Source organism: Cyprinodon variegatus, unplaced genomic scaffold, assembly GCF_000732505.1.
Source record: "Cyprinodon variegatus isolate N-32 unplaced genomic scaffold, C_variegatus-1.0 Scaffold408, whole genome shotgun sequence".
In the NCBI taxonomy this organism is placed as follows: domain Eukaryota; kingdom Metazoa; phylum Chordata; class Actinopteri; order Cyprinodontiformes; family Cyprinodontidae; genus Cyprinodon; species Cyprinodon variegatus.
Window position 1 is genome coordinate 50,923 of NW_015150861.1, and position 12,195 is coordinate 63,117.

General features: G+C 40.3%; 1 protein-coding gene across 7 annotated transcripts in view; it reads left to right on the forward strand.

The window, feature by feature from the left end:
• fat3 (FAT atypical cadherin 3) overlaps positions 1-12,195 on the forward strand; it is a 117,787-nt gene that overhangs the window by 18,992 nt on the left and 86,600 nt on the right. For all 7 annotated transcript variants that reach the window (XM_015387947.1, XM_015387949.1, XM_015387953.1 and 4 more), the window contains exon 2: positions 8,314-11,628. In XM_015387947.1, the coding sequence (XP_015243433.1) occupies positions 8,343-11,628 (3,286 nt within the window). In that variant the 5' untranslated portion in view covers positions 8,314-8,342. The remainder of the gene's footprint in view (positions 1-8,313; positions 11,629-12,195) is intronic.

Genomic DNA, 12,195 nt, shown 5'->3' on the forward strand with positions numbered 1-12,195 from the left:
AGGAGGGAGGGGTTACTATATTTGGGCAAAAATGGCCGCTCCCAGACTCAGTGATTGCAATGAAAATTATTGTTTTTATTTTTTTTTGTATTAACGCTAAATTCATTAAATCACCACAAATGTATTCGTTTTAGGTATAGATAATGATACATCGGTTATTCCTTGCTGACCTGACTTTTCCTTTAAAGGGAAATAATGAGTATTTGATAAAGATTATCAATACATTTAATTTCAATAATGTTTTTATTTTGCAAATAAGCATATTTTTACACTGATTAAAAAGCATTTGATACAATTGGCAAAAAAAACTTTCTCTCATCTGTATATTCTCTAAAAGAGAAAATGTTGAATAAACTTAAGGAAATAGAGAATTAAAGAAACTGCTAATGGATTTTTCAGTTCACGGACGACTTTGCACTCTGCATCTCTGTATACTCAGCTTCACTTTAATGGTAATTTAAATTTATCAAACTAAATGGTAAATCCTGACTTCTTTAAGCCAGGTTCTGTTGTTTTATCACTAAGGGTTTATTGTCATGTCACAGGTAATGTGCATGCCAAAAATAAAAATCGATTCACTGATATATTCAGCAGTACAGATTTACAAACTGATAAGGAGATGATCTTAAATGGATAAACTTATCCAGGGCTGAACAATTTGGCCCTGGTTAAGTTCGGACTATTTTTAACCAATACTGTGATTGTGATTTTATCTCGAATTTGCTTTGCAGTGACGACAAGCTTGTAGATATTTTATTAAAACTATTCATTTGTTTTGCAAACTTGAGAGCTTGCTTGTCCAGAGTCCATTGTTGAAAGACTTTAGTATAACATTTGTGTAAAAAAGTGCTTGCTTTTACTCATATGCATGGATAAGTGCCACTAGCTGCCACTCTCCACCTTTCTGTGTTTCTGCAAACCCATTTTAAGTGTATAACTGCCACCTAAAGAGCTGCAGTGACAAATTTACTTTATGTCTCTTGTTAAATTTAATGTGAGAAAGATTTAGTGCCACTCTGATTTGAAAATTACATTTTGTTAAATTGCGAATATATTGCGGTTGCAATTAATTGCCCAACCCTATCCAGGAGTAGGAAACTGTGACTCGAGAGCTCACACATTTCCTTTGTACATCGCTAACAGTGGGCGCAAGACTGCATCAGGGAATATCTCACACCTTTAATTGGATATGCAAATACATTTATATACAGGACAAAGAAGAAGAAGTTAATTTGTGTTCACCTAAATAAGGTAATGTAGAAACATTATGCTCAGCACATTATCTTCTGGCATTAAAGCTAAACACAAGATGGGAGAACAGGAAAAGTGTGTGAAGGGGTCTGTGCTGCGGTTAGACATCACATAAAACCTACAGAATTATAGGCAATAAAAGGCCTGACATAAAGGTGGAAGATAGGGGGTGGATGGCTTTTCGTGGCCAAAGAGTGGCAAGGTGAAGAGGTGAGACATTTCAAAATTTATCCTGTTTTTTATTCTCAATACTTTATGGCTCTCTGTGACAAAACAGGGAGTCAAACACTTAAACTGTGGACAAATTATAATACAGGATGAGACAATCGAATTGAAAAAGAAATGTGAAGCGACCCTTCATGCGTCGCCAAGCTGTTTTGATTTGTTGCATTTACATAACTTTTATCGTTTGATCATTTTTTTTGGATGAAAGTGTTTGCTTTTAGCATAAACATATTTCTGCTGCGATGGTGTACTATTCAAACTTCATCAGAAAAGCTGATGATCATTGCAAATGATTCTTTATGATGTGTTTTTTTTTTTTTTTTGATATCTAAACAACCTGACATGGCTTGTATACAAGCAAACAGACTATGGTCAGCTTTAAACCGACCTGCAGATGGCAGAGTCACACTACAGATAAACTGAGATTAGTGTGCCAAGCCTTCCAGTAGGTTTTCCTGAGCTAAATCCACCTGCAGGGTTTATTAAAGCCAGAGTAGTTTCTCGTCAGGCATCAGATCTTACAGCTTGAGCATAAGATTTGATGGGCTACTAATGCCTTGTGTTTCAAACATTTAACTAAAGGGTTCACAAGCATTTGAGCCAACATTTAAAGTTGTTTTGAAAGTGCCATTCTGCTGACCTCAATTAAGATATGGGTTGGATTAGCCTCATCAGCATAGCATTGCCTTGATGCTGGAGTCTTATTTCAAATAGGTTCAGATATTTCCAGAGACTTACAACTGTTTAAAGTCACTTTTGATGTTTTGTGGAACATTCCTGTTTGGTTAAGATCAGATCGGCATCTGGAAGCACCCTAACTGACGTTTCTATCTGTAAAGAATTGAGAAAGCTTCCTGGATGGGAAGCGAAACATCTTCAAATTTGGAAAAAGAAGTCCAGTTTGTTTTTTTGAATGACTATCTGTAAAGGTTTCTCTAACAAAAACCTGTGGCTCCTACCTGTTTATGGCTGCAAGTTATACAACAAATGGATCGTACACTGTTGTTATATCAAAATCATAATTAACTGTATGGAGGGCAATAAAAAATCAGAAAGGAAACCTTTCCTTTAATACCAAATAGTGTTTCACATGTTCAAGGAGTTAACTTTGTGATATGGGGCTGCGCATTGAATAACATTCAGCTTACATAAAGAAATGTGGAAATATATAACATGAAAACAAAGTAAGTTGTATAGGAATAATAGTCAAACTTTTTGTAATGTAAGAGGAAGGTTGTAGACATTAAAATATAGCAAAAATATAAAGTTAAAGTAAAAAGTATTTATATGAATATGTGTATCATATGTTCATACGTATTTCAGTATAAAACAAAAAAATAATAGAAATGAGAAACAATTTTTTAAATGAAATTACATGGAAATATAGGGACTGGTTTCATTTTGATTTAAAAAAAAAGATAACTGTATGAAATTATTTTTCGTTACAAACATTTTGGACTATGTGGTACTTTATACAGGCTGGACACAGATGGGGGCAACAATCCGACAGAGGGACGCGACGGGCAGCAGTTGTCAATTTCTCTCTCAGGTCACCTCTTTCCAAGGAATATGATTAATAATTAAATTAAAGGGATTTTGAATTAATTTTTTTAAAGCAGTCCGTAACAAAAAAGGCAGCAAGAAAAAGAAAAAGAGAGAAGATTTTAATGGAAATTACTGAAATCATGATACATTTTAGAAAAGTCTGACTGCTAAGATGCTCCCTCAACCTTGAAAGTTTTTGTTGACTACAGTGTGCAGATAACCCTCCCCTTAATCTATGGTCATTCAATAATAACCCAGACAGATTATTTTTAACCAAACAGTTTTGGTTTCTGAATAGAAGGACAACCTGTCCTGCCTGATCAGTGCAAACAAATGATCATCAAGCCTGCTGTAGACAGGTGTGCATGTCAGATGGTACGCCATTGAGAAACCAGTGCCTCTGTCATTGTTCTACTGTCAATACTACTGAGATGGATAGATAATTTGGGCTGCAAAGTATTAGTCTTTTTGTTGGAGTATAGTTTAGGCTCCTAAAGTAGACTAACGAGTTGTAAGGGAATTTTACTTAACCTTTTTTTTTTATGACAGGACATTGCCGTTTGATATCCAATCACTGCTGATCTACTGGGATTTTCACGCACAACCATCTCTAGGGTTTACAGAGAATGTTCCGAAAAAGAAAAAACATCCAGTGAGCGGCAGTTCTGTGGGCGGAAATGCCTTGTTGATGCCAGAGGTCAGAGGAGAATGGCCAGACTGGTTTGAGCTGATAGAAGAGCAACAGTGACTCAAATAACCACCCGTTACAACCAAGGTGGGCAGAAGAGCATCTCTGAACGCACAGTACGTCAAACTTTGAGGCAGATGGGCTACAGCAGCAGAAGACCACACCGGGTGCCACTCCTTTCAGCTAAGAACAGGAAACTGAGGCTACAATTTGCACAAGCTCATCGAAATTGGACAATAGAAGATTGGAAAAACGTTGCCTGGTCTGATGAGTCTTGATTTCTGCTGCGACATTCGGATGGTAGGGTCAGAATTTGGCGTCTGCAACATGAAAGCATGGATCCATCCTGCCTTGTATCAACGGTTCAGGCTGGTGGTGGTGGTGTCATGGTGTGGGGAATATTTTCTTGGCACTCTTTGGGCCCCTTTGTACCAATTGAGCATCGCTGCAACGCCACAGCCTACCTGAGTATTGTTGCTGACCATGTCCATCCCTTTATGACCACAATGTACCCAACTTCTGATGGCTACTTTCAGCAGGATAATGCGCCATGTCATAAAGCTGGAATCATCTCAGACTGGTTTCTTGAACATGACAATGAGTTCACTGTACTCAAATGGCCTCCACAGTCACCAGATCTCAATCCAATAGAGCATCTTTGGGATGTGGTGGAACGGGAGATTCGCATCATGGATGTGCAGCCGACAAATCTGCGGCAACTGTGTGATGCCATCATGTCAATATGGACCAAACTCCCTGAGGAATGCTTCCAGCACCTTGTTGAATCTATGCCACGAAGAATTGAGGCAGTTCTGAAGGCAAAAGGGGGTCCAACCCGTTACTAGCATGGGGTACCTAATAAAGTGGCCGGTGAGTGTAGATCCTGTTGATGATCAGCTGATTGTGTTTTTATTAATAGATCCAACAGGCTTACAATTGTAATCCAGCAGGCTGGCGTATCTGTAACACTGCCAACACCTTCGACTCTCAATCTGCTTGGCCACAACAGCATCCAAATTCTCCTCCTTTTTACTACGTTTTTGTCTCTTTCATTATTGTCTTTGGAAGGCTGAACTTCTTCAGCTACCATGGAAGTACATCCTTTGCTGTGCCTCTTTGGCACAGGCAGATAAGGGAGGGCAGGGCTGATTTCTTTCTAAAGCCCATAACCATCTCCACTGTTTTAAAAGAGTTGTGCAGTGAGAAGTGCAGAGGGGAACGAACACAGCCTTGAGGCAAACTTGAGGTAGACAGACAGCCTGTCAATACTTTGGCAGATTTTAGTTTTATCTTGTGCGATAGATACATTTAGCAACTTCTACTTGAGATCAGTTGAAGCAAAAGCTTTGCTAATGTTTTTGTTTGGTGTGTTAAGAAATATATATTTTTTATTATTAAGACTTGTGTAACATTCAGGGGTGGATTTAGGGAACCTGGGGCCCTAGGCAAAGACAGGTTGGGGCCATCTTAATTGAGAAGACAACACATAAAACAGACCCATTATACAGATACAGATTTTTTTATACTATAGACCATTAAACATTATAACTTAGAAACTTGTAACTTAGAAATCAGCAGGGTCCGAATAAAGAAAATCAGCAACCAGTAAAGGTCTGGAGACATTTCTTTTTATAATCTGTTACTTTAAACATAATTTAACACTGAAATAAAATGAGGTGTATATGCATCTATGTTATACATTGACTTCAAAAAAATAAAAAATGTAATTTTTTTTTACATTTTAAAATCTAAAGTTTTTTTCGAAGTAGAAAATAACAATTGTTCAGTTTGGTATATAGACAATTCTCTTTTAATAAAACACCTGAACTGACCTTTTATTTTTTTTTCTGTCTTAATGTTGGCAGTGGGCTTTAGGCTGCCCTGCAAGGCTTTAAACCTGGGTTTGAATGGAGACTAAGACATTCTCAAGCACATATCAAGGTGCTCATTTTGAGCCTGGATCAATATTTATTTTTGATTCTGTTCATGGTGGAGAATCCTGCTTCACAGCAGCAGGTTGAGCCAAACATCCTCTACTGTAAATGTGCAGGGTCACCTTTGAGCACGCCATTTCACTTTTCTTGCTTTTCTTACTGCTCACGCTGTGCTTCTAAATACAACGTCAGACTCAGCTCTGCAGTGAGATGACGCTAATCGGACTCGTCTATCCGGAAGCCAAAGCAGTAGAAGAGGAATATGAAGCTCACTAGAGTGAAACACGCTGCCTTGGCAATTTTTGCAATTTTGTGCTGAAAGCCCTAAAAAGTATTTGGACAAAGACATGGCTGAGCAAACGTGGCTACTACGGTCTGTCAATTTTACAGAAAGAACTCCATTTCACTCATAACACCCCCACCATGCTTCTGTGTTTTCATATGAGATGAAGAAGAAGAATCCGTGTTTGCACACTGAGCGATTTGCCCACGACCACCTTACGACGGCCGACTAAATTTCAAACATGTTTGATTTTCTAACAACCTTATGATTCCTGATCAGGAGGTGGTCTTGAGAGGCTGATCGCCCCTGGTTACCTCGTGTACACTGCCCGGTCGAAAAATTCTCGCACAACTGGAGAATCGGCCTGAAAGGAACAAAAAAATCATAGATTTTATGCCAGGCTTTAGGTCTTTTTGGTCTTCTAGATTTTTCTCGACATTAGATCAGTAGTCTCACTCGAGGGACGAGGCAACTCCTTGGAACAGGGTTTCTGTCACATTATCCTAGTCTACTTCTGTCAGCTAAAGGCATATTGTTACACAGTGTACTGCTACATTTTAGTGTTTTTTTTTTTATTTTGCCTAATGGAGGGCTATTCCGGTTAAAATCCAATGCCATCTTCATTTACAAAAAAATAGTTCAGCATAGTTTACAAATCAAGTAAACATCACGCTTCCTCTGGCATCACTGTCTTCGTTTTGTCTCAGTAGGATAACGCCACACTAAACCTGTTGACCCCTGAATCTGTAACATGATGTGTTTGTAGCTACTATACGATGTGGCAACATTTTGTACCAAATTCACTATGGTCACTTCAGCTGTACGAAGTATTTGCTTTAAAAGACAACTTTTCTTTTTTGTCAATAATCTATACGGCTGTCTTATAATGCTGTCTACATTTAGCAGACATGTTTATCAGATTAATTTGATAATTTATTTCGCAATTATTGCAGTCATGTTTTTGTGTCTACATGTTAAACATGGCAACATGTCTGTTGGGCGCCCTCATCAGGTTACAACATGGTTACTGCATCTGATTTTTTTGTGTTGGCTTGCCTGTTATTGCAACCAAGAGGAACTGTCAGTAGCTCTTATTATAGTGTATAAAGAGTCTCTACATTAATAAAAAAGAGAAGAAAGCGGCTCCACCTCTACATGCTTCCATAGTCTCCATGTTTGTGTCGCAGTCACTGCAAGTGTAATAGTTGCCGTCAGTCTGTCAGTCTTAGCTAAGACCATGCCAAGGTCTAAGAACACGTCCAGGTCTAAGACCATGCCCAGGTCTAAGACCCTGCTCAGGTCTAAAACCACGGCGAGGTCTAAGACCATGCTCAGGTCTAAGACCACAGCAAGGTCTAAGACCACGGCCTGGTCTAAGACCACGCCCAGGCACCACCCTCTAAACATGCATCTGAGTTGAGTTGTTTAAACAGGCAACAAAATATCAAATGAAATACAGAAACAGTACTGACACACCTGTTGCCACCAAACTATGTGTTGTTTTATTTGATCTGTTCATAAAAATTGAGGTACAATAGTAAACTGAATAATTGAGCTCTTTTTACACACTGTGTCCCACAAGGCCAATCTGTAAAACTGCTTTTCCTCAAAAAGAAAGCTTATTGAATGAATTTGTCTGTGACCTTCATAGCTTAATTTGATTAGGATTAGCTCACAGCCCACTCTGTCATATGGCTATGTGTAAATCTGAATAAATCTATCATAGTAGCTTCGCTTCGTTGGATCCTGTTTGGCTCTGACTCCATCCTGGAGAGAAATATCAGCTGTGCTGCTGCCATCAACACCTTTCTTCATTGATGTTCAAGATCGGCCTGTTTTTTCACTGCAGTCCTGTTTCTCTGACTGTGACTAACTGGATGCGCTCTCTTCATCCTCTGACTTGGGAGTTAGCTCGGAGCTTGTCTGCCTGACTGTGTGTTTCCTGAACAGGGCTGTCTTTTTGTATCTCTGCTTCTGTCTCCTCTAACCCCAGTCAGCCTCAGCAGATGGCCGCTCACACTGAGCCTGGTTCGGCTGCAGGTTTCTTCCTGGTAAAAAGGAGTTTTTCCTCTTCACTGTCGCTACAACCATGCTTAGTGTGAGGGGCTGCCTTCGATTCAGTGAGTCGATGCAATCAACTGGTTTTCCTTAGATAGAAAACTTTGAATAATGTTGACTGTATGATCTGGTGAACTGTAAGGTGCCTTGAGGTGATGTGTGTTGTGAAACGGCGCTATAGAAATAAACTGAATTTAATCTAATTGAATCTATGTGACTCCCGGAAGAATAACAATGATAATAATGTTAACGGTTGTCTGTCCATGCCGTTGGAAGTTCCTCTGTGTCTAACTCTTCTTAATCCATTTTTCTCTTTTTTTCTGTTTCAGGATGGCGGTATGATGGGATAGATTTGAATATGGGTCAATGGGCAGGCATGCAAGTTCCTCTCCTCAGCCTGAGTCTGCAGCTCCTATTATTGATATTCAAGCCAACAGCCAGCCATACCCATGAAACTCCTCAGGATGCAGTCAACTTCAGCTTCACCCATTCTGTCTATCATGCAACAGTTTATGAAAACTCAGCAGCACGCACCTATGCCAACAGTAAAATTAAAATGGGCATTCATCTTTTCAAAAGGTCCTGGGAAATTCGATACAGAATTACCTCTGGGGATGAAGAAGGGCTTTTCAAAGCAGAAGATTACGTTCTGGGAGACTTCTGTTTCTTGCGAATACGGACCAAAGGGGGCAATGCAGCCATCTTAAACCGGGAGATTCAAGATAACTATGTATTGACGGTAAAAGCCTATGTTAAGGGAGAGGCTCTTCTTGAGACCTGGACTAAAGTCAGTATCCAAGTTCTGGATATGAATGATCTCCGCCCCCTGTTTTCCCCCACCACATACTCTGTGACCATAGCAGAGAGCACTCCTCTCAGGACTAGCATAGCGCAAGTTACTGCCACAGATGCAGATATCGGCTCCAATGGAGAGTTTTACTTTTTTTTCAAGGACAAAATGGATTTGTTTGCAGTACACCCAACCAGTGGAGTGGTTTATCTTAGTGGAAAGCTTAATGTTGATGAACAGGACCGGTATGACTTAGAAATTATGGCAGTTGACCGTGGCATGAAGTTGTACGGAAACAATGGGGTTAGCAGCACAGCCAAGCTTTTTGTCCACATAGAGCGGATTAATGAGCATGCTCCAGTTATGACTATAGTCACCCACAGCACTTCTAGGTGGGACAATAATAGTCTGTTTGCCATAACTATTGTTGAAGACCTTGATGAGGGCTTAAATGGGGAAATTGACTCAGTCAGCATTATTGATGGGGACCCTTCAGGACAGTTTTATATAGAAAAGCAGGAGGAAAAGGAATTTGCCATTAAATCTACCAAGAGAATGAAGTTGGAAGCTTTTCCTGATGGTTGTAACTTAACTCTGCAGGCTAAGGATAAGGGATTTCCTCCCCAATTGTCCCCTCCACAGGTTCTCCATATAACGTTTCCAAAACAGCAGACAACAGAGGTTAAATTTGAGCAAGACTTCTATGTTGTTAGTCTTAGTGAAATTTCCCCACCTGGCACGATTGTGGGTTTTTTTAAGATCAGGCCAGAACCTGATGATGCAGAGTATATCCTAACACCTTCTGCAGACTCAGGCTTTTTTAAAATCAATACCTTAACAGGTGTAATCTCCACCTCTCGCTGGTTGACTCATGTATCTAAGGATATCTTCAATCTTGAGGTATTGGAAGTGGACAGCAATCTCAGAGCTAAAGTGCAGATAACCACTCAAGATGCCAATGATAACACACCTAAATTTTCCCAGTCTTTTTATGAGGTTTCTGTAAATGAAAGTGTACCAGTTGGGACCAAGATATTAACAGTCTCCGCAGCTGATGAAGACAAAGGGGAAAATGGATATATCACCTACAGCATTCACTCTGTGGAGCAGCTGCCCTTCAAAATTAACCAATTTTCTGGTGTTATAAGCACTAATACAGATTTAGATTTTGAAGCGTGGCCAGAGGTGTTTGTGTTTGTTGTGAGAGCCTCTGACTGGGGATCGCCTTACAGACGAGAGAGTGAAGTCAGCGTAACAATCCACCTACAAAATGTAAATGATAATAAGCCATTGTTTGAGAAAGTAGCATGCAAGGGGGTGATTTCAGTGGACTTCCCAGTAGATGAAGTGATAACCACAATGTCTGCCATTGATATAGATGAGTTAGAGTTAGTCAAATATAAGATCATTTCAGGAAATGAGCTGGGGCTTTTTGACCTCAACCCTGATTCAGGAGTTCTTTCATTGCGTAAATCCCCTTCTACGTTAAATCCTAACTTAAGTATTTTAAGTTTAAAGATAACTGCCACGGATGGTGAAAACTTTTCCGATCCTATGTTTGTCAATATATCACTTGTACACGGAAAATCTCTTTATAAACATTTTACATGTAAAGAAACTAACGTGGCACAAAGATTAGCTGAAAAGTTACTTAAAAAGTCCAAAGCTAGTACCAAGCCTAAAATCGAGGAAGGCTTTATTGACCTGTTCTCTGTCAATCGGCAAACACCTCAGTTTGATAAAGCTTTCCCCACAGATATTGCTGTCCAGGAGGACTTAACGGTTGGCTCAAGTGTTTTTAAGGTTAATGCATATGATAGTGATACAGGTTTTAACGGTCAGATTCTGTACTCTATTTCAGATGGAAACATTGATAATTGCTTTAACATTGACCTGCACACTGGTCTGATCACTGTTTTGCTGCCTATGGACAGAGAAAAGAGAGATCACTATATCCTCAACGTCACGATTTATGACCTCGGCCTCCCACAGAAAGCGGCTTGGCATTTGCTTACTGTCCACATAGTGGATGCAAATGATAACGCACCTCAGTTTTTGCAAGAAGGTTATAGAATAGTCATACCTGAAAACACTGCTATTGGCACGATAATAATCCAGGTTGAGGCCACTGACAAAGACCTTGGAGCCAATGGGAAGATTGTTTACTCTCTCTTGACGAGCACGACACAGTTTGACATTAACTCCACCAACGGGATTGTTTATATCACTGGCCAACTAGACAGAGAGTTAGTTCCTACCTATGACTTGAAGATTAAAGCTCGAGACAGTGCAGAAAAAGGAAAACGCAAGTCTTCAGTCACCATTTTGAAAGTTATTTTGGAGGATGTGAATGACTGTCCACCACTATTTATCCCTGGTGTCTTTAAAGCCAGGGCGTTGGAGGATCTTCCTTTAGGAACAGTTGTGGCCTGGATCGAAACTCAGGACCCAGATCTCGGGTTGGGGGGACAAGTTCGGTACTCTCTGGTTAACGACCACAATGGGTGGTTTGAGTTAGACCGGAACAGCGGAGCCATACGACTGACTAAAGAACTGGACTATGAAACTCAGCAGTTCTACAATCTCACAGTAAAAGCCAAAGACAAAGGAAAACCTGTGTCTCTTCTGTCTGTCACCTTTGTGGAGTTGGAAGTCATCGATGTTAATGAAAACCTCTATGCTCCATACTTTTTACACTTCGCCTTAACTGGAACAGTTGAAGAGAATGCTCCTACTGGAACTACTCTACTTCAAGTTGGTGCTGAAGATGACGATGCCGGTAGAGATGGAGAGATCCACTACTCCATTCGTGATGGGAGCGGGCTTGGACGATTTGCCATAGATGAGGAGACAGGTTAGTTCTCTTTCACAAAAGAAACATTTATCCATCCATACATCCTCCATACATCCATCCATCCATCTTACATCCAACCATCCTGCATCCATCCATTCATCCTTCATCCATCCATCCATTCCTGCATCCATACACCCATCCTCCATACACCCACCCATACATCCATCCACCATACACCCATCCATCCTTCACCCATCCATCCATCCATCCATCCATCCATCCATCCATTCATCCATCCTCGATTCCATCCTCCATCCATTCATCCATCCATACACCCATCCTCCATACACCCATCCACCATACACCCATCCATCCATACACCCATCCATCCTCCATCCATCCTCCATCCATTCATCCATCCATCCATCCATCCATCCATCCATCCATCCATCCATCCATCCATTCATCCATCCTCGATTCCATCCTCCATCCATTCATCCATCCATACACCCATCCTCCATACACCCATCCACCATACACCCATCCATCATACACCCATCCATCATCCATCCATCCATCCATCCATCCATCCATCCATCCATCCATCCATCCATTCATCCATCCTCG